Source organism: Carassius auratus, unplaced genomic scaffold (assembly GCF_003368295.1).
Source record: "Carassius auratus strain Wakin unplaced genomic scaffold, ASM336829v1 scaf_tig00027223, whole genome shotgun sequence".
Lineage (NCBI taxonomy): Eukaryota > Metazoa > Chordata > Actinopteri > Cypriniformes > Cyprinidae > Carassius > Carassius auratus.
The window spans coordinates 116871-140426 of record NW_020525574.1 but is presented as its reverse complement, the minus strand read 5'-3'; the positions used below and the strand labels follow the sequence as shown (position 1 = coordinate 140426).

Here is a 23556-nt window from a genome sequence, read left to right as displayed (position 1 = left end):
GAGTCTAGAATGTATGATGCACTCTCACATGAACATCATAGTTTGACTCAATCATACTGATGAAATAGCCAGTATTATTTAGCAGTGGTAAGCAAAACATGATTTCCCTAGGTTGGTAATAAAGGAGCGAAATATATAGGAGGCTGACTTCAATGTTTTGTTTGTGGTAAGAAAGACAATTAACAATCATTAATCTAGCATAAAAACCCAGGTAGTTTCACAAAACCATATACAACAATTAGTGCATAACCCTGATGATTTTTACTCTACTACAAAATTAAGAAAACAGACACCCAATAGACTCCACCCAAACATGAAAAGTCTCATTTATTCACCCTCGTGCTGTCAGGTATATTTGACTTCCTTCTGTGAACAAAAAAAATAGAGACGGAGATGGAATAAGGGCGAGATAACCATTAGAACTTTTTTTGATTTTGGGTGAAGCATCCCTTATAATAGTTAAATAATTTGCTTGACTATTTCTTTTATCTTACTATAAATTTACTAGGAAACATGCAATATATATAGATTTGTAAAATTCATATCCACTATAGTTTCACATCCTGTTCTGCACCAACTTCACACAAAGTGCAGACAAACTGAAACCAGACTGAAGAGAAGAAACCAAGCTACACACAGGTGTCATTCCAGAAATAATTTATTTCACTTTCATTTTAATCTTTTTTGTTTTTCTATGATGTGGAAAGAACCAAAAAGAGAAGAAAAAAAAATAATATTTGAGGGCAGGAACCAAGATGACCGTTACAAAGTGAGAAAACGCTCCATCACCTTCAGATCTCCCAGCAGAGACAGAAGAGGCTAAAACTGCAGTGTATTACAATGCTCTTTAGATGCACGTGTGTGTGTGTGTGTGTGTGTACAAATGCATCCGTCTCTATGTTTCTGGCTTTATCTTAATAAAGCTTCACTGTGCCTTCTAGACCATCAAAACCAATCATGGACCCCAGAGGGTCACCAGTCCCCTCCTGCCTGTCCTGTAGCTGTGGGCCGGAAGCTTTCCTCCCCACTTCCTTCCACGTACAGTGAGGAAAGAGATGCTGAAATACTGAAGATTACCAACACTATGAACCTGTCTGTTCAGTAACATCTCTCTCTAGCTCCGCCCACCGACACTCGTGCTGCTTTCTGCCCTGGAGAGACCGAATCCATTCCCTCCCCATTTTTATGCTCTTGCTGCATGTCTCACCAACAGGACACACACTTGTACACACACAGATTAAACGCCTTTCACATATTGACCTGTCCTTGGACAAACATCCTAATTTCATGTTTGGCATTAATTATTTGATCCACCCCCCACCACCCTAATCCGAACCCCTCTTAATCCTCCGACAGGAACCATCTACTTAATCCCATGAACAACGCAAATATTAAGAAAGAAAGAAAAAGAAAATACTCAAGTTTTTTCAAATTCAAGGCACAATGTCTCTCGGTTTCCTCTTTTTGCCCTTAAATTCAGAGTACCACAGATTGAACTGTCAATCACTCATAAGAGGCTCCGCCTTCAGCCCATCGCCTCTCTGCTAGCCCCGCCCTCTTTTAGCTAACACTGTTTAAGAGATGCGTCTGTCCGGGAGTGTTTCACAATCCCACACCAGTGAGTACAAACGATCAAAAACGAACAATGACCATGACAACAACAATAACAACAACAACAACAACCGCAAAAAAAAAAAAACGCCCAAAAAGTCAAGTCCTGTTTTCAGTTATGTCAGAGATTTGAGTCACATCCTTCAGCTCATTTTTGGCAAGCTTGTGGTAGATAAGCACTAAGTACTGATAGAGAAGATAAACATACACCATTACGTGTGGTTTAAAGTAGATTCGTTCATTTTTTTTTTTTTTTTTGTATCATTTACTTCTCATAGACTTCAAGGATTTAAGTCGATTCTCATTCGTCAGTTTAAAGGTTTACGTGAATGCAAGCAGGTTACAGAGTTCGCCGTGGTGTCTCGCTGTAGACGTGGGTCTTGAGGGGGCGAGATGACTTTTTACGAGACCCCATTCACCAGGGCTAGAGCCTCCCCGGGCGAAGCTACGCCATTGCTAGGGGAGCGCTTCGGAGCAGTGCACTCTTCCTGTCTCACGCTAGTCCCGTTTTCCTGAAGAACAGACAACCAAATACAGTTTAAAACATTGTTCTGGACCTAAAACTGTTCTTTTACCCAAAGCTAAGCCTTAAAACAAATGATGATGGTACAGTGACTTTACACACACACTGACCTATTACTAATTTATTAAAAAGAGAAAAGACATAGACGAAAAACTAAAAACTGAACTAATATTTAACTTATGATTTATTCAGCTAAGGCTGATGATTCATTGAAATAAATTGAAAAATGCAATCTGGGTACAATATTGCAATTATCAATTTGCAAATGCTTTTACAGCAAAATATTAGTGTGTGTAATTTCTTTAATAACATTAAGTAGTACAAAATACATGCAAAAACAAAATTTTAATATTAAGCAGAATGATAACCACCATAAATGATAATTACAATTATTTCATAGTCTCATTGATATATAAATCACAAAATGCTGGCCAAATTTTGCAGTTCTACAGGCCTAAAGCTTTTTTCTCCTCTCAGAAATTTAAATATTTAAACGATATTTAAATCTTCACGAATCGGCTTAAAACCCATGTTTCCATCTTTATTTGACCCTCTAACCTTAGCACTCACTATTTTAATTCTATAAATAAATAAAAAATAAAATAAAAACTTTGTATTCTATCCGTTTTCTTTTCATTATACAATTATAAAAAAAAGACCCCCTAATACTAGCTTGCTCTAATCTTTTTCTATTCTATCGGTTTTCTTTTTATTTATTCTATTATTTAAAATCCCATGCTACGTGTACTGTGTTAAGCTAACTGAGACTTGTTATAGCACTTATATATCATTGCTCTCTTGTTGTTTTTGATTGCTTCCACTGTCTTCATCTGTAAGTCGCTTTGGATAAAAGCGTCTGCTACATGGCTAAATGTAAATGTAGTGTTTGCAGACCTTGGGGTGGGACGTGTGCTGGATCACCTCGTTCTTCACCGGGAGATTCTGTCTGCTCTGGGAATCAGCACGAGAGATGAAGTCTGCAACGGTAACTATAAAAACAGAGAGAGCCACAGCAGTCAGGTCGAGGGGGAAAAAAGCAGCATGTGATCAAACAAGTGGAAAAATCCTATAACCCAGAGCAAGAAAACAGCTCTTTGGGTCAGATTTATATCTTACACCTTCTGTAGACTGTGAAATTAATCGAGTTTGAATCCGGTCAGCAACAATCCCACCCAGCCCCTTCTCTCTCTCAACAATTACTTCCTGTCGCTCTCTACAAATGCTGAATAACAAAAGAAAATAGCCTTAAAAGTTGTAATAAATGTTCTCTCTCTGTAGTCCCTTGCTGTCAGTTTGAGAAGCGATAGGAAATCCAATAGTTGGTGTAGGACAGAGTATGTTGTTTAAAAAGCTAAAAACACTGTACAGTTTTACAAAGCCTTCATTATAATGCACAGAAGAAAAAAAACAGTCTGTAACACTCCATGTCCCTGAAATGATTGTTTTGTTAAATTAAGCTGATCTTTAGACTAACAGACGAACAGACGAGGATCAGGATTAAACTTGCAGCAGCTAACATCTCCTGATTCAATAAATCAGACATAGCGAGTCAAGATAACAGTAAACAACTGTGCATTATAATGAAGGATTTGTGAAACTTGTTAAAGTTTTTAGCTTTTTAAACAACATACCCCGTCCTACACCAACTATGCACAAGTTTCCTATCATGTTTGCCTATGAAAGACAATTGAACCAATCAGATCAGGTAAGGGGCGGGGCTACACGTGCAGGCTGCAGCCGGGTGGACTTGGATTTTTTTTCTCCTTCTCTATGGAATTATATTTGATAAAAAAAAATTAAAAAAATTACGTAACTTTATTAAACTGAACGTAGCTTTTTCAGAAAAGATCTAAAATATGCTAATACAAAAGAAGAAAAAAGATTTTCGTTTGGTGTTTTGACACAAACTTCTTGTGGGAGGGGCTTATCAGTGATCTACTCTGATTGGATAGTGAGCTTTTGATGGACAGGTGCTCTCTGACCTGGAAGTACAGGCGTCACTCAGTCGCGTACATAATGGAAAGATGAGCTCTCAGGAGAGACATGGAGCGGCATCATCTTCCTCCTTGTGAATAACAATAATAACCCGCAACGAACTGTTGCACGCTGTAACATGAATAAAACTTGTATCGATGTTATTGGTTACTTCAGTAGCAGTTTACTTCAAGCGGAGGAGGAAGACGATGCTGCTCCGTGTCTCCTGAGAGCTCATCTTTACAGACTGAGACGATCGAAGGTCAAATATTATTTACATATTTAGTAATACAAAGCACAAAGTATTGTATACAAATCACCGCGAGAGCTTTCCAAATGCGTGCCACTGAGTGACGTCTGTACTTCCCGGTCGGAGAGCACCTGTCAATCAAAAGCTCACTATCCAATCAGAGTAGATCACTGTTGAGCCCGCCCCCACGAGAGGTTCGGGTCAAAACACTAAACAAAATCTGTGGCAATGCATTCAGAATCCACGATTAGCGAAAATGAATCTTTGAAAGTAATTAACAAAAGAATGAAGCATATTTGAAGAGCCTGTTAAATTTGTGCGACTGAGTACATTTTTTTCATTCTCATTCTATTTTTCTTCTTTTGTAATGGCATATTTTTGATAGTTTCTGAAAAAGTTACATTCAGTTTTCTAAAGTTACGTTAATTTTTTTTTAAGCAACTATAATTCTCTCAACTATAACACTCTCTCACTTGGCTGTCTGTCACGGCTGGTGGAGCCCCCTTCAGGACGACTGCCTCGGGTGCGACGCCGGCGGCTTCTATTGCGGCGCTGCGGCCTGCCCTCCTCTTCTGAGGGAAATGAGCCAAGACAGAGAAGGCATGAGATGCAACGGGATCAATTTATTTTTACATTTATCATCGGAGGCATTTCTACTAAATTCCCATCAAGCAATGTTCTTTGATGATTCTTTATGACCCCAAGGCTTTCCTATTCTTCCTAATCTTTTCTGAAGAATACGAATACCGTTGTTTAACAAATGTAACTTTTTGTTTAAAATCTGATCAAAGGCTCTCTTGTACAGGAGTGGCTTTCAGTTGCCATTACCTTGGAAATAAATGTGATGCTCTTTCTCTTCCTGAGACAGCTAAAAAAAAAAAAAGATAAAAAAAACTGACATCTTTAGGTAGAAATCTTTAGGGTTTTGACAAATTTCTAGGGCTGATCCGAATATCATTTTTTGAGCTTCAAAGCTTCGGTAGTAATCAACACTGAATCAACAGCCGGAAGCAGCTGGAACGGACACTGCACTAGTGATATAAAAAACAGGTCTGATAAAAGCAATAAATATTGACAAATTGTTATTAGGATGGCTGGAGAATGTGTGTGTGTGTGTGTGTGTGTGTACAAACTATATTTTTAATACTTTAGGAAATATGGTTTCGAAAAATGGGACAGTATGATCAGCCAAATGTGGGACAGTACTGCAGTCAAAAATGTGTAGGGGCTTGTTTTTTGGCGCAAAATGATTATTACAGGGTTTTAGTGTTGTTATGCAATATCAAGCAGATGCGATTATAGATGATGATGATAATGGTGGTGTCTTGAGATGCAAAGGACTGCTTGTTTTCAGAGAGGTTTTTTATTAAGGTTGTTCAAGGTTTGTGCAGGCTAGAGGTTTTCAAATAGACACTTATGATCCTATGTGTTTGTTTAGTAAAAGAGAAAGCATTAGGCAAATTGGTCAAATGTTTTAACAGCAGTTCACTGCACGTTAATGAATTCTGAATCAAGCCTGATCTAGCCTAAAGTTAAGCTTAACTTAACCTAAAGCCTCAACTGTAGTATATTTGGCCTTCAGAAAGGCCTAGGTTATGCCTGCTGTGGTTGTGTTTGTTGAACTAGAGAACAGTCAGAAATTCTATCTACATAACATAACACAGGTCTATGACAATAGTTGCTTAATGTCTTTATAATAAATGCATCAAAACGATCATATTGTATTATTTGTCTGATGATGTTTGATTATCCATATTTTATCCATCCATAACCAAGAGAAATACTAACATTTAAGATTCGACTACTGTACATGAAAGGTGATTTTGTGCTTTTATCATAGACTTATCAGTGTCCCACTTTAGGAAACTTGCACTAAGATCACTAATGTGCATATGATTTATTTTATGAATAAGGTATCTGCATTTTCTCTTGTTATTTATTTAGGACACATCCTGGGGTTTTTAAAATGGTATTGGGTGTGGATTTCATGTTTTGGCTACACAACGCAATGTGTCACAGAATTAAACCAAATGTCCCACATTAGGGCGATTCAGCCTACTAGGTATACTACTTACAGAACTCCCACACAGCTGAGGTCTTCTGCATTCAAGTCAAGCACACGCACTCTAACAGCGCGGCTGTCTAACTGTGCCTAGAACGGCTTGCAAACGTACAGCTCATGTGGAAATGAGGGCTGGGCGATATGGAGCAAAAATATATATCTCGATATATGATATATATCTTTACAGGAAAAATAATTTAAAAAAATTATTAGTCCATATCGTGATTGAATGTGAGAGCAATGACCTACTTTTGATTTATTAATTGAAAATTTGTCAAATTCCGTGACATTCCACATTAAACTGTAAATTCCGTTTTTATGACCGGATTGATGACCGTCTGCGTTTTCTCCATCGCGGAAATCATAGCGCCCTAAAGTAGACATCTGTCTGCTGTTCGCCCGACCTTTTTTCCCCAGGAACTATTTCACCCCCAGACCTGTTGCTTTCTGCGTTTCCACCGCGGTGTAAAGTACCGGGAAGATTAGGCAAATAGACTGGTGACGTAGATCTGTGCGCGTTTCTCAAGACAAAAAAGTATGCTGATTTTGGACGTGCATCCTCGGTAGTTAAGACTTTGCGCATTCGACTCGGGAGTGTGATGTCCGCGACGACGCAAATCCGGTAAATCTGTAAACAGCAGCGTGCTTGATAACATCAGTCAGCTCACCTACTGCTATTTTCCTATCTGTATATTTACAATAAAATGAAATAGGATATCAAATACCACTGCCTCCTGTTGTTTCATCTACACATAATAATAGCAGCAGAAATTTACTTAGTTCAGGCATATGTGTATATAAACAGACATTACAATGAAACAAAATATTGTTTCTCCTACAACATGTGGGCAGCAGCAATGACAATACTACACAGAATAAAAGGTATGCCTTCTTTCTTTGTGTGAACAACTTATGCAAATCATCGCACATAGTGATGCAGAGATGTGGGGGCGTGTTAGAATGAGCTGTTTTAGGGGGGGTGTGGACAAGTCTTCACTTTTATAAAGAAGATCTCTTTGGATTTGACACTTTAGTCTTTGGAACTTTACAGATCTTCTTTATTCACCAACAGCTTGTAACACTCCAAAGAGAAATAAAAAAAATTGAAATTGCATCATATGACCCCTTTTATAAATATAGCCTACACACTGTATATTTAGCTCTACTCTAATTGCCTCTAAAAACTTTCACTGGTCATAAGAACTTATTATTTTATTTATGTTTTGCATTGTATATTTAGACATTATCAAACACTCAATGTGTATAAGTTTAGCTTTTTTTAACATTTAAAAAGATTAATTCCTTGCATCCCAGTATTATTTTATGACATTTAAGACAATATAAGTGAATGTTAAAAAAGACCAGCAAATATGGAATTTAACCCAAAAAAAAAAAAAAAAAAGTAACGTAACGTAACAAAAAACAACAACAACAACAAAAAACATCAACAAAACAAGGCAACCAACTGCATTCCGAAACTCTTTCTTGTTTTCTTTTAATGGGCAGTCTTGGCTGAAACTCATTCAACTTGTTGGGAACACATGTTAGGTAAAAAGTAGCTTTGGAAAAAAAAACATCTGCTAAATGCATTAATTTAATTTAATTTCCTATTAAGCGGTTTCACGCGTTATTGAATGGCAAATATAGTATAACTGCCTATTATCTAAAACGAAAAATGAACTATAACCGTTTCATAAAATACAACTACTGGCCAGATTTCCGAGACAAAAAACGAATGCGTTAAAATGGCAAAAACTATTGTAATTTCCTCAACTCTCTAGCGATAGTGCTAAAACACTGAAATAAATGATGAACAATTGGCTGCTCTATTACACGCTTTACTTCCACATTCTTCTTTTTCTATGAAAACCAGATGTCCCTACTGTTTCTATAGAAGTCTAAAGGAGTGTCGCAACTCTTGTTTCTCAACGGCTCTGAGGGCGATGTCCCGCTGGGGTATGGGCCTGTTTGTTTGGGTGGTTTCAAATAATCAATATCGTTTGGCAAAAATAGCTTTGTGCACCTTTAATTATTGCCCCCACTGCTTCAGGATCGGGTCGCAGGCTGACACACATAATAACCTACTGGTTACCATTACTTTGTACCCATGTTCTCACAACACACTGTTCTGTTGTCAATGAACACACACGATGATGGTGCTGCCATCGACGCTTACGTTCTCCGTGTGGGTATGTGCTACTACTCCTGACCCCAGGGTCCTATGAGGGTCCTATGTATACTATTGTCTATGACAAAGTTGCTGATTTTTCTGGACTGGAAAAATTGGACTGCCGACAGCTGTCTAGCTGATTTAAGGAAACGATATTAATCGTTCTGTAAAAATGAGAACCGATTAATATCGAGATATCTGTATTTTTTACCCAGCCCTACCTTACAGAGGATGTATAGTACTGTTCAAAAGTTTGGAGACAGGAACATTTTAAATGAATAATGCATAATAAAATACTTCACTTTAAATTAATTGTGTTCTTTGTAACTCCCACAAAAATATTAAGATATTTATGAAAAAATATTTATAAAATATATTATAACTGAAAACGGTTATTAAAATTTTTTATATCTCAACGCAGCTTTGGCTAGCATAAGAGGATGAGCAAAAAATCTTGAAAAACAATCTCACCAATCCAAAACAAGCAAAACTAGGCCATCTGACCACAACAGCATCATAACTTCACCACTTTCCTTCCAAATAATCAGTAAAAAAAAGAAAAGGAAAAAAAAAAGGTGTTGAGCAGACACCCAGTGAGTAACCACAGAATAGAACAACAACGTGAAATGCACAGATGAAGCTTTTCTCAAAGTTGCACCTTGACACCCTTGAAGTCATAAGAGCGTATTTCGTTTGAAATGAAACAAGAGGAAGCTGTTAAGAAGCTGTATAACGGCTATGCAAAAAAAAAAAAAACAGTGGCCGAGATACAACTATTTGAAAATCTGAGGGTGCAAAACATATTTCCCTTGAAATTTTTCCAAATGAAGTCCTTTACAATGCACATTACTAATCTAAAATTAAGTTTTGGTATATATATATATATATATATATATATATATATATATATATATATATATATAGTAGGAAACTTAGAAAATATCTTCATGGAACATGATCTTTACTTACTATCCTAATGATTCTATTTAAATCAATCTGTGTGCATCAAAATAAACTGAAAGTGTCTCATACCCAGTCCGTTCTCACTGGCGGCTGCCTGACTGTCAGATTCATTAGCGGCTGCATCTATAACGCTGGGTTCCTGGTCGTTTCTCCGACGGCGTGAACGTCTCCTACGGTCAGTGCCGCCCATGCTTTCACTGGCATCTGTGTCAGCGCCTAATTCACCTTCTCCCTCCAGCAGAGAGTACGGGTTACTGTCAGGATCTCGGAGCACTGGAACACGCAAAAACACAGATGTTCAGCAGGACGCAGGAGTTTTTGCATGCATAGGCTACCACACATTTTAAAAAAATAATTTCACCTTATCAGTTTTATTAATAAATGATAAAAAAAAAAACACATGGTTCCCACACAGTTTGACAATTTAGTTTATGACTTAAGACTGTTATGCTTTACTGTACAACAATTTAGTATTTCACAGCAGAGCCATTCTCTCCAATTAAGTATTTTACATCATAACTAGAAAAAAAAATAGCACTCTTTAAAATGTAGTTTTAATTAATTGCAGTCAGTTCATACCTGAGCTGATAGTGTTGGTGTTTCGTGGCCCTGGTCCTCCACGGCCTCTGCTTGTGCTGGTGCCACGGCCCCGTCCTCCTCGCTTTGAGCCTCTGTCATCTCCTCCAACACCTTTAGGCCTGAGCTCTCGCTCTGCTATCTCTTCTGTCTCTGATGCATTTGACAATTCAGAGTTTGTTCCTGCAGAGAAGACAAGGATAAAGAAAGAAGAGTGTGTTATGCAGCTGGCAGCCACAGAAAGATTTTGTTCAGATTAAAATCTATTTTCAGTTAAATGCAACATGCACTCAGTCGATAAACACCACGTTTTTTTTATTTACGTCTATTTATGTATTTCTTATGAAAAGGTTTAGAAAAGGGATGTGGTGGGTTTTTGCGCCATCTAGTGGTTGCCTTGACCCTGTTGCACCTGCAATCTTAATTCAACCTACATTTAACCATCAAATAGATATAATTAAAATGTATAGAGTTGACTCTCACCATAGCCAGAGTATGCATTGTTCGGTTTGCGTCCTCGTCCTCTTCCTCCATAGGTGCGTGTGGTCTGCAGGGAGTTGGTGCTGTCGTCCGTGAGGTAACCTCTTTCACGCTCGCCGGTGACCCCTGAACCGGAGCGGCTGGGGGGTGCGCGGTATCCCACCCCAATCTGACGGAGCTGTTCATCGATCTGTAGGCGCTCAAGACGCAGCTGCTCCACTTCCTGTCAGATACAGAGAGAGAAAGCACTGTCAGGAACTGCTGTTAAACCACACGCAGAGTTACAGATCTAACAAAAGTAATATAATGCAATCATTTCTGGTTTTGTTGTAATAGCAATGATAAGTATGCTATTATTATTAATGAGGCTATATAAGATCATATGCAATATGTAATAAAATAAATGCAACGTCACACAACACATAAGATAAGATATATTTTATAGCAATAATATAATAAAGATCAGAAGATAGAATATATTCATTAGGGTCGAAAAAAATCACAATATTATAATAAATGCATGAAAAATTTGATTTCTTTAAGTGCAAAGAGTTTTTACTATTTTGTTTATTGGACACAGAAATTAAACCTCTCGATAAATATTATTGAGGAGGCTGATGAAATGTTCTTCATAGCACCTCTCAAGCTGGATTATCTGCACAGAAAGCCTTTATTGCAGTGGGTTTTCACTAGATGCAACATGTCTGTTAACGTGTGTGAAGGTGTCAGATCAGAATGTGACAGCTGGGGGTTTGAAACAGCAGCTGAACGCTGACAGAGGAGGGCAATGTGCTAGATCTGGGCTGGGATGGACAGGGGAAACAGCTATTTTGAGAGGCGCCTGGGTAGGTGGCATGTAATCCACACTTTGCCCCCTCCCCCGCCAAATCCACCCCCAATGGGGGTATTTTTAGCATCAGTGGTTATGTTCTCGACCAACAGCTTTCCATGAGATCAGCTGACCAGTCAAGAGAGAACAGTTTATTTCAAAAGCTCGTCTTTCGTAAGTTACAACGAATTCTTGTACACTTTTGAGTCTTGAACAATAACGGAAAAAACACGATCAGTTCAGAAGCTGAACGACACTCTTCACGCACGGCGACTGACCTGAAGGTAGGCCACGTGGTACTCGAGCAAGGCCTGGGCGTTACTGATGTTCTCCTTGGTTCCAACAAAGATAAAGGGAACCGTTCCCTGGATAGCAAAGACAAAGAGCAACAACATTTCTGATGTTAGTAAAATCAAAAGCTATTTCAGAGACTAAACACTCATGATGTGTGTACGCTTGCATGAAAATAAAGGGTTTGTTACTAAGTTTGTGCTGTTTTCCTCACTGAGGATGGATTTAGCTGTAACAGTGAGAGGTTTGTTGTATGATGTGGGCGGCTCATTCACCTCTTGGCTGCTCACAGTGTTGTCTCTGCCAGCCCCCTGCCTGCCTACCTCCTCCCTGGGCAGCTTTTTATCATTGTCCCCTTCGATCCGCACTCGAACCACGCCCGATTTGTCTACTATCTCCTGGATAGTTTTGCCGTTTTTGCCAATGACTTTGCCTGTTGTGAACGAGAGAGAATCATTGGGTAACGGCACTTGGGCTTTGGCAGATTTTCAGAAATTATGCTTTGCTAATGTCTGAACTGCATTCAGTCTAACAAGCAGAAAACCAACTCGCCTACAAGGTTCCTGGGAACCGGGAAGGAATCCTCCATGAACTCCAGATACGTCCTGGCCTGCTTCACAGCCTCTGGGGTCTTGGGTGCAAAAGAACAACCCGTCAAAATCACTGCTGTCACTTATCGTTGTCAATAACACCAGATGAACTGAAAGCAAAGACAAGCACCTCTCCGTAGATCCTGAATGTGCAGCTCTCTTCTTCCAGCTCAATGGCAGTGATGCCGGGAACTTTTCGGGCCTGCTGGATGTTGGCACCGTGAGAACCGATGGCCAGACCCATTAGATCCTCACGCACCCTCACTTCCTCCTGATACGCAGACGCCAGCTGTTTACTTGTCTGCGGGACACAAAAAAAACTGTTTAACCAGCACGACCAGAATCACTTTTACAGGAGCATGCATATAATGACAAGCAAAACTACAACAACAACAACACAGAAACAATTGCACTAACAATCAACTTTATAATTAGAAATCTGAACTGCAGAGGAATTCATTCCATGAACGTGGAGCTTGAAGGCAAAAAAATAAAAAGCACAGATGACAAATTTGTATATGCAGGAAATATTGTAAAAGTGACTCAAATTAAGCAGTTATATCTCCACATGATGGCTTTCGCTGTCAGGACTAGCTAACCTGTTTTGCATGTAAAATGTGTAACAAATTAAACAACAGTTTGTGCACCTCTAAGTGTTTGGTGGCCTCCTCGTTGCGGGACATCAGCATGAGTTTGGTGCGAATGCTCCTGAAGTGCATGTCACTCAGTAGAGCTGCTCGTTTCACCGTGCACTCGCTCGTGGACTGAGGAGACACAGACAGACACGTTCAGACACAACTCTGTATGTTTCAGTATCATAACCAGAGAGTAAACAGAATTAAACACTGACCAGGACTATAAGTTGGTGTGTAAAGGTGTTGTAGAAGATGCAGTTGGCTCCGATTGCTTTCCTGAAGTCTTTGTGAATGTTCTCAGTCAAACAGCTGCATCGTTCACAAAAGAAAAAATACATTCAATTCTTCCAAAATACATTATTCCAAAGATGTTTAACATTTACATGTTAGTTCACAATTAGAGCAAGCTTGCTTTTAGGGACCCATGAAATCGATTATCTTTTTGAATGAATGAATGAATAACACTTTAAGTCTCAAGAAAATATAACAATTTGCAACAAAACAATACATTTTTATTTTTTGTCAAATAAGACGCAGCACAACAGAACCGTACGATTTTCCTTCAAACGATTATTGTTGTTATTATTATTGTTTATTGCAAAGCCCCATCACACACACAATTTGTTGAGGTCAACCTTGGCTTAATTTGGTCAGCTAAAAACAACTTGCATGCAGATTTAGTCTGAGTGGACACAATCAGTGAACTAAAAAGTGAAGTGAACGCTGCATGTGTGTCTTACATGTCTCGGAGATCCTCGGGTACAGCGATGGGGACTTTGTAAAAGGAGTTTTCAGACGAGGGGCTGTTGGGATTGACCGGCCGGATTCGCTCCGATGTGACAATTTCGTTGTATGTGGCGTCGCAGGCTGCATATTCGATCACATAGAACTGAACAGAAAAAATAAATAATAATAATGTTACAATGCCCACCACACACATTAAACAACAAAAAAAAAAATCAATGCATGCTGCACATGGCTAATAGCTTATGTATTAAACCGGATTATTACACTCTTGAATATTTTTAATTGAAAAAAACATTGCATTCTTGAGTCAAGACTGTTAAAATGTAAAACTGACCATATAATAAAATCATTAAATCATTAAACCTCAAACCAGTTTTATCTGGCAAGTATGCATGAAACAAGCGGGATGAATGTACAGTCAGCTCTGAATCAGGCTCCTGTAGGGTTTATTTTAATGACCGACAGCTGACTGTTTCTAACACAGGTCACAATAGCCTCTTTCACAACCTCACCACTTTAAAGACACAGCAAACAGACCGAAGCTGCTCAAAGACGGTTTTGTTGTGCTAGACCATTAGCTGAAAATGCCAGTAATTAGTGACTGTGATGAGACGCGTTAGCACAGCACACGCTCAGAGAGAGACAGAAGCATTAAGCTAACATTAAGTATCTACTGCCTGTAACACAGTAAAACCGATTGAAGATAATCTGAGAACAGCCCCCTCCACTCGACTAGAAACAGCCCCTGTAATAACAGAGCGGCCACGTCTCATATCAGCAGTAACACACGATTACACTCGCTGACCTAGAACGCAGTCAAGAGTCAAGTCTAAATTCGTCCTATTATTCGACTGCCCCAGTATCAGAATGAATGTGTGCAAGAGGGAGAACACAGTTCCCCAGTGAGAGGTCTGCCTGCCATCTCATGTGCCACCTTATAACCTAATTAACCAAAAAGTGTGTGTGGAGACAGGTTTAAATGGGAGCTTATACCAGGAAACACTGCATAGCAGACATAAGCGCTTACGTTTTTATCAGTGTTTAGAAAACTCCTATCTGTGCATCATAAGACTTTATTGTAAATGTCAGTATTTTACTGTGACCTTACAATAATGTTCCAGGTTCAATAGAAGCAAAGCTCTACCATATGACGTTGATTACCACATTAAATAATTTAGATATCTTCCTCAGAATTAAAAAGGGTGTACATTACTGAACTTTCATTTTAAACCGAGCAACACATTAGACCAGGATCGTTATAGATCTAGCTTATGCATATTATAAAGCTTAAGGCGATCCGCTATTAGATCACCAGGGGGATCAGTCTGACTCAATAAAGGAGATCGCTCTCGTGTTTATGGGTAACTGGGTCAGTGCTGCAGATGTGTGTGTGTGTGTGTTAAAGGCCTACTGGAGTCCCTCAAACACCCTCAATCGATATTCATATATTCACTTTGGACTCCACTTCAGAGTAAATAACGAGAGACAGATCGCTTGAAATGCAGACCCCGTGACCCACATCTGATCAAACATGTGTGCAGAGGTCGCTTGCACACCTGGACCCGACTTACCTCTCCCTTCATCATCCTCACCCTCGCTAACCACCAGCCGCAGGGCTCCTGCTCGTTGGCTCTGGAGTAAACCTGAAGAAAAAAGACCAGCTCAGGTGATTGTGCAGGAAAACACTAAACGAAATGGTGTCTCTGTGTTTAACACAAAGCAAGAAATGACTTTGTACTATAATAGGAGTGTGTGTGTGAATGCTTGTATCCAGTGATCGACTAGAAATTGGCAATACGGAGATTACGATGCATATATTTTTAAGATTTAATAAAAGCAAATAAGACTTGCTCTATACAGTTGCTGAAATGTAAATTCTCACAATATTTAGTCAATCCACTTAAAAACAATGCATGCATTAATAAAGCATAATTCATCGTACATTGACAATTCTGTTTGGTTTTGGATCCATCTCAGTGATGTTAACTGGTCATTTGGGCAATTTCAAAGAAACTATAGTTGCACCAGAATTAAGATACTGGCTGATACTAATAATGACAAGAATTTTCATGTTATGATCAATAATAAATAGTACTAACAGACACCAGAATTTTATACAGCATGGTTCAATTTTTTTTAATAAAATGCAATTTAGCCATCACAATCACTAATATCAGCCATTGACAGACATATTGCATTTCACTCTGAAATGGCCAAATATGAAAAGATGAATCTGTTTATTACTAATTCTATTCATGCGATTCAAGTTATGCATGTGTTGGCAAGATACTGTGTTTGACACACAGGAGAAATCTAGAATCAACAAACAGAAATTGAAGAAAATATAAGTTGTCTCTCACATGCTTTCATCAAAATACATCATTTTAATCTCTGAAATGACTTCTCGCATTAAAAGTCACAGGGGCAGTGGGAAGATAACACCAGTTTATATTTCTAAATCCAATCAAATCAGATTTCTCTCAAGTTCAATGTGTTTTAAAAACCTTCATGTTGTTTTTAAAGAACGACCCGTGTTTAGCGCTATGGAAAGTGGCGTAAGATGAGAATCTTAAATATGTTTTAGATTTCAAAGGGCTATTTCTCCAGCGATGATTCATCTGTTTCAGGGTGCTGCTCTGAGGAGTGCTCCGGGTGTTTCGGAGTGAATGTACCCCTACCTCCACCTCATCTCCCTCACAGATGTCCTTGTGGTACTCGGCTGGGGGAGGCAACCTCACGTCACTGAACGGCAGCTGTCTCTCTGGTTGCCAGCTTGTGGAAAGAAGACACACAGATAGACACACAGTTGTCAGTTAGCTTTCTAACGACAGGACAGGTATAACTCGACACCCCACTTCCAAAAACCATGGGCTCAATGGCCTAACACACTCATGTCCCTGTCTTTTATTTCTATTACACACAAATCTAACAAGACTGCAAGCACATGGTCTCAGAGAGATGACCGTGCTCTTGTGGTTGTTCATGGGTCAGCAGAGCGGTCACTGTCTCGTACTCCCCTCCCTGCATACCTCATCGGGCTATTAATGGATCTACCTCGGCCCGAAACGGGGAGTGAGAGAAGGACAGAAAGAAAAAAGCCAGGAGTAGGGAGACATGGAGGGGGGACAGGAGAACTATAAAGAGCTGTCCGAGAGAGTTAGCACAGACGCTGAGAGAGACGGACTGGAGCACATCGCTGAAGGAAAAGTGGAAGTGATCTATCAGTTCAGCTCTAAAGAAAACAAGCTGACTGTGAGATAAATCCACTTTACACAAAAACCATTTAAAAAGAGTGACCTATAATATCTGTATAGTTACAATGCATTCAACTTCATGTGCTGTACTATTATGGGTTTAATAATAGTACATTTTCTTTATTTAATATATACACAAATGCCGTTCAAAAGTTTGGGGTCAGTGAGATTATTTAAAAAATGTTCCTGGAAATACCTTTTATTTTCACCAAGGCTGCATTTATTTGAACAAAAATACAGTAAAAACAGCTATATTATCTTGTGAAATTTTACTACAATTAAAAAAATAAAGTTTTCTACTATGATGTATTTTCAAATGTCATTCATTCCTGTGACGGCAAAGCTGAATTTCCATTACTCCAGCCTTTAGTGTAATAAGATCCATCAGCAATTATATGACAGAGCAGTTCTTTAACATAAATGTCACTTAATTGAATCGACTTAATTAAATGACTTGGCTGTCATTTAATGCATCCTTGCTGAATAAAAGTATTTTAAAATCTACCCAAGCTATTGAACATATTGTGCGTTTTATATGCATGTATAATAAATAAATATGTTGAAGTTTTAATATAAAGCTCAGACTTGGCGTCCAGCGGCTTCTTTGTTTTCCCAAAACTAAAACCCCTTTGAAGGGGACGGATGCATCACTGTCCTATGTAGTGTTTCTTGTATCTTCTATGATAAACCTCTTTATTTTTTTATATAACATGACTGGATACCTTCCAAAAAGTGGACCCTTTTGGACCTATATAAAAATATATCTCTCACACATACAAAGATATACATAGATTTTGATATAAAATCAATACAACCGATGGACTGGCTGCAGTACCACTGCTTAAATACCCCGTTAAAAACCCTAGAGGCATATATATATATATATTGTATTTTAACAGGCTAAAACTCTTCTGGTCTTGGCCAACCTTATATTTTTGCTGGTTGTGTAGGTGGCAGAGTGTGAACACGCATCCCAAACAAAACCTTGTCAAACAGGCAGAGCGTTTAGGAAAGAGCACGTCCGGCCAACTTACTTGTTTTCAAAGACTATTGTGAGGGAGTCCTCGTGTACATCCTTGATGAAACCCTAAAAAAAGGAGAGAAGATATGTTCAGCATATGTGCTTTACATGGAACTAAGTTAGCATTGGTTGTTGAGGGAGTTACATTGCTTGCAATATCTGTGCGAAATGCAAACGTGTGTATATATGTTCCACATGTCACAGGTGTAGTATGTGCTAGCTTGTGAATGCAAGACGTAATTGGGCAGTTGAGAGGAGGAGGCACCCAATGTCCCCTCCTTAAAATCTGTTCCTCATCCGTCACTCCTCCTCCTTCTTCCACAAATCTATCAGAGCTGCCATAAAACGATTACTCCAGTCTCCACCCCATCATAGCTCAGCTACATACAGACAACGCCTAATATGGGATGGAGAGACTGAGATGAGAGAAAGAGAGGAAATTCGACAGAACGAGTGCCAGTGTGTAACCTGCTGGAAAGAGACTAGTGTCTATTTCACAAGACACAAGGCATATTAATTCACATACAACACATCACGGTTGCCAAATCCCCATTATCCAACTGAGAGGGGCTTCTACGGTATTCTTTTCTCTATGTCTAAAGGGCATGGCACTGAACCAGAAAAAAAAGTGAATATATTATATATGATTTTAAAAAGCCTGCCAATTTACAAGTCAGCAAAAGATCCTGAAAGCAACTGGGCAGGCTTTTAATATAGACTGTCCTGTCTTGAATCCTTTCCAACATACTAGATTGTGAAGTCACATGCCCCAATGTCTGCTGACGTCTATGACCAGGAGAGGCACAGTCTTACGTTAGGGTGGCAATTTTGGGAATGTGACACTACAGACATGCAGGACCCAATGGGAAGAGTGGCAAATAACTATCTATGACGGAGACTCTTGGCCATCTGCGTCCTCCATTCATTGCCCGTCTGAAGGGAACCTTGTAGAAACCTCTCAGTTAATCAGAGAGCTAGGACTTCAGAATTATGTCTAATTTTAATAAAGCGTCCATTTATTAAATGGACCACAAGAATGGAAATACACACTCAAGACAGGATCAAATATAATCATTTAAGAATCAGCACATATCAGCTGCACTGATTACTGTATATAATGGGGCAGACTTCCCCTTTTTAATACTACTTGTTGTCCAAAGAGTTGTAAACATGCTAAAAGTTTTCTTCCACTCATATCCTGGTAACAACACTAAGACTTTGGAAACATGACCACTCCTTAAACTCTCGACCAGGGGTGAGTTTCCCTAAACCGTAGTTGCTAACTAAGTTATTGTTGGTTGCAATGCAATTTCCCATTCCCAACCAAGTGGCTAACAGGTTAGCAACTATGTTTTGGGAAACTCACCCCAGATATTTTAAAGGAGAAAGAGCGAACACTTCAGATCGTCACCATGTGTTAAATAGTCAATACAGACTAGAAAGAACACACCTGATAATATTAACAGCAAAGAATGCAGGAGGTGTGTATAAACAGAAGAGAGGAGAGACTAAATTGGCAAGAATTCCTCTTTTACATAACATTACAAGGAGGGGTCGTGAAAGGGGAAAAAGTAGAGAGAGAAAGGGATATATCCAGAGAGGAGAGAGGTAGTAATAGTATTTGGTGGGGGTTGCAAAGTGTTGGATGTCAGCAACGAGATCACCTGTTCCTCTCACACCTGCTTCAGTCCCTCAGAGTTTAACAGCTCGAGACAGCCGTCACTGTCACCTTACTGCAAAATAGTACATCCCTAAATAAAAAACTGAACTTGCAGATATATATATATATGGGATGTGATGTTTATATTTTAGCTGAGGAGTTCACACTTCCACAGCGTTGGATTCAACTTGTGAAACATTGGTTATGGTTTATGACTTTGCGGCTGTAGTTTGATAATGCTGGAGGGTCAAAAACTACAACATGGGACCGATCTCAATCTGAACAAATTCACCTTCACAGGCAACACAGCGGTTCAGAAATGAGTGTTTGGTCCAGATAGCCCATTTAGTTGATACAACTCTCTCTTCATAAACATCATCATGTTTTCTCATCACAAAAGCCGGACTGAGTGGTTTCCCACAGTCTAATCTAAACTCAAGCTGACCAAACAAAGAGGACAGGCTTGTGAATACACAACCAGTGGCACCACATTTCCCATATGCACATATTAAACACAGTATAATTTATACTTTACATTCATGCATTGCACTACTCATATTTTGCACAGACTGCACATTGTTCAAACTACTACACTGTAATCTGTCTAAGGTTGTTACTGTACAAAGCACAGTAAACTATTTCTATAAAAATATCATTGCACTACTGTTATTTTGCATGGAATAAGCCTGGCACTTTGATATGCAAGCTCACAACCTTAGTTTGGTAAAAATGATTGAGAACTACTATGTCAGACACCATTGACTTTCAATGTCTGGAAAGAATGCAAAAAAAAAAAAAAATTAGTATGTCAGTCTTTAAAATCTCCTTTTGTGGCCCACAGAAGCAAGCAGGGCTTCTGAACAACACAAGGATGATAAATGTCAGAAAAAAATCCTTGTGTGTCTCAAAACAAAGTGCGCTTATCCCATCCTGTCTATGTAGGGTACGTTAGCACACTAGATCTCACTAGAACAGATTCATTAGCTAACAGAACTCTAGCTAAAATAAAATAAAACTAGCGAGCAGGTCCAAAACAACAGAGCTCGCTTACGTCTCGGGCCTCTTTGAAAGAGATACACATATCGCTGCATCACACCTCAGCTGTCCTGATGCGTCCATGCACGCGTACACCAGACCCTGCTTATGGTGTAATATATTGTTGTTTTTCTAATGAAGTTACCTTGTAGAAGGCCCCGTTAGAGCCGCGCACCTCCACCGCCAGCCCGTCCATGTTCTCCGGCGCGTCCCCACCACTGTGCCTCTCTTCAGGCGCTCCGACAGCGGGATTCAGCTCCGACGCCAATTCCAGCGGGACCAGTCAATAACTCAATAACGACTGCTTCGAGCGTGAGAGAAGCCGTTAGAGGCAACTCTGGAGCGGGAGTGATGCTGTCTGAAGACGGTGGATGTGAACGAGGTGTTAGCAAAACAGCTAGCGCAGCCGCTAATCAACGGTCACCGACACCTTCTAGCACTTGAACTCACGGTTGTTCCTGCATATATCGGGGTGTTTTCGTGAGAGTCCTCTGTGCTATGTCTGAAAACGCTGTTGTTTAGGACGTCTGTCGTTTAATATGACTGTAGCGCTGCGCTACCTCCAACACACGCCGTCAGAGTGGAGCATCAAGACTGTGAATGATCCCGATTTCCCCACCCCTCGTCATTCCACGCCCCGTGATTGGTCCAGTGCGTTGTCACTCACACGCAGCCTCGCGCTGTGATTGGCGGAACCGTCGAGGGACGCTCTACGCGGACCCAGCGCTCGCAGCTCTTGGTTCGCCGGGTTTGTAGTTGCTATATTTGCGTGGCTCTTGTTTTTGAGGAGACCCACTGATTCACAAAAACTGTGATGCATGTTATGTAAAGAAAGACGAGTTTCCAAACGCTCTCTTATTATGTATACTGATATCATACCTTAGGGAGAAAATGTATATTACGCAGATTTTTTTGGAACAGATGCTTTGGGGCCTTTCATAATCTCAAACACACTGTGCAACCGCATGATAAATAATCATGAATTGTACTGAATTTGAAACACACTGGTTTCACTTTGAAGGCTTTGGTGCATCAGGCAGAACTGATTGATTTTTTTTATGTCAAATATCCTGCATATTTCTTTTTGACTCAAGACCTGAAGTAAAATGCACGCAGAACTGCTGCTTTTTATAATCCTTAGGCCTACAAGTCTCTTTCTGAAGTACCTTGTGGCAACATTTGAATACCATGCAATATGTAATCAAACACCATTGAAGAACCACTAATATATTCCCCAAATACTTTTGTGTAACAGATGTTGGATCATGAAATCTGTTTCACGACAGGGACACTAATGTATTTTTTTTTATCTTGCACTTGCTATGACATTTTCACCAAACTAATATCTGATATAAAAGGAAACAAAGGTATCAATAAGGTAAATAGATGAATACATGAATAAGCAGATGTCCACGGGATGTTGGGATTCTAACAACAGTTGTGGAAGGTGTGGACGTCAGGATGTTGGCTGATTTGATGTCAGTCATTGACGGGTGAGGAATGACACGTCAAACAGTTTGACCAAATGAGAGGAAGAGCAAACTCAGTAAGGGGTTAAAGACTTATAACAGCTGAAGACAGCAGATGCTGGAGGACATGGGTCAAAAAACAGAGGATGTGAGGACTTTTCGACAGATTCAAGTCAGTGCATTTGCCAAGGATATAAAATGAATGTGGATTTTTTTCTAAGAATGTTTTATAAGATACATTTTGCACACGATCCGTCAGAAATCAGTGTAATATGATGAATTTGTGCTCAAGAAACCAGCCTTTAAAAAAAGAGAAAAGGTTATATTTTTATTTAACATTGGTTCATTAAACTGATCAAAAGTAACAGAAAAGACTTATATATTAAAATAAATACATTATTTATCAAAAGATTTATCAAAAAAGATACAAAAACATTTCTATTTTGATTAAATTCTGTTCTTTTGAACGTTTTATTAACCAAAGAATGCTGAAACAATGTAATCAGTGTTTCCACACAAATATTAAGCTTCATTGCTTTTAACACTGATATATATATAAAAAACAAAAAACATTTATTTCACAATATTGCTATTTGTTTTTGTTTTTTTTATCAAATAAATGCAACTTTCTTAGCATAAGAGACTTCATGTAAGTTTTCCAAGAAAAAAAAAAAAAACATTTTAATGATCCCAAAGCATTAGTCAAGCAAAAAGGTTTGTACACGAAAGGCTGATGACAGAACTTTCCCACTGGGGCAGATTTATCATTTTACATGACGCCGCAGTCAGTCTGCCCAACAGGTGCAAGAAAACACAGTCAGACAGACATAAACTGTGATGCTCAGCCAAAGAAAACAACTCTCAGTAGTAAACACACTCATATGTAGAGACATTTCACCACCAGCAGAGGGTAATGTAGCCCACAATGTCCACATGTGTGTTCTCACAAGGTCTTGGATGGTGATAATAGTAGAAACTAGAGAAAATATCTTGAGCTAAAGTGGAATAAAGCAAATTGAATTACATCCTTTTTCATCCAACGAGCATCGGCATTGAGTGCATTTATAAATGAAGGATTAATCAACGCTTGTTGATTTGGTCAAGTGGTCTTGCATTTAGGTACAGCTTTGAAGATTAGGTTTTTCAACAGTAACTACACCATCTGGGCCTAAATAGCATATTTCTCTATTGCCATCCATTCAATAGCGGTATATTAAAACCAGCTGTGACAAAATTGAAATAGATTTTTTTTTGCAAGGAACATATAAATTGAAAAGATTGTATTATACATTCTAGTACATATTTTAAAGGTACTCAGTGTTATTATTGTATATACAGCAGACACTGATTTGGAAATCCGCCATCTTTCCTTATGTCTGGCATCAGGTTTTTGTTTCGAGCCAGTTATTTGGGCTG

At 39.1% G+C, this 23556-nt stretch overlaps 1 protein-coding gene across 3 annotated transcripts; it reads right to left on the bottom strand.

The window, feature by feature from the left end:
- Nucleotides 1-1820: 1820 nt before the first annotated feature.
- LOC113079113 (fragile X mental retardation syndrome-related protein 1-like) lies at nucleotides 1821-21264 on the bottom strand. Of its 3 annotated transcripts, none has more exons than XM_026251313.1 (17): nucleotides 20817-21264; nucleotides 17990-18042; nucleotides 16380-16473; nucleotides 15273-15344; nucleotides 13695-13843; nucleotides 13170-13263; nucleotides 12967-13083; nucleotides 12450-12620; nucleotides 12282-12360; nucleotides 12005-12162; nucleotides 11717-11803; nucleotides 10613-10832; nucleotides 10133-10312; nucleotides 9623-9826; nucleotides 4832-4930; nucleotides 3029-3123; nucleotides 1821-2123 (listed from the first exon to the last, which is right to left on the bottom strand). In XM_026251313.1, exons 1-17 carry the CDS (start codon nucleotides 20865-20867, stop codon nucleotides 2013-2015), a joined length of 2034 nt encoding a protein of 677 aa, XP_026107098.1. In that variant the 5' UTR covers nucleotides 20868-21264; the 3' UTR covers nucleotides 1821-2012. The 3 variants fall into 3 exon arrangements, with proteins under 3 accessions (XP_026107098.1, XP_026107099.1, XP_026107100.1); XM_026251314.1 differs by having other exon boundaries at nucleotides 4832-4927; XM_026251315.1 differs by lacking the exon at nucleotides 4832-4930 and having other exon boundaries at nucleotides 20817-21263.
- Nucleotides 21265-23556: the final 2292 nt, after the last annotated feature.

Excerpts from the sequence above, each read along its gene's own strand:
- LOC113079113 (XM_026251313.1), bottom strand. The coding sequence starts at position 20,867 with ATGGACGGGCTGGCGGTGGAGGTGCGCGGCTCTAACGGGGCCTTCTAC. Across the intron at positions 10,313-10,612 it reads CAATGCATACTCTGGCTATG|GAACAAACTCTGAATTGTCA; the intron begins GTGAGAGTCAAC and ends TCTTCTCTGCAG. Across the intron at positions 4,931-9,622 it reads CGCCAGTGAGAACGGACTGG|AAGAGGAGGGCAGGCCGCAG; the intron begins GTATGAGACACT and ends CATTTCCCTCAG.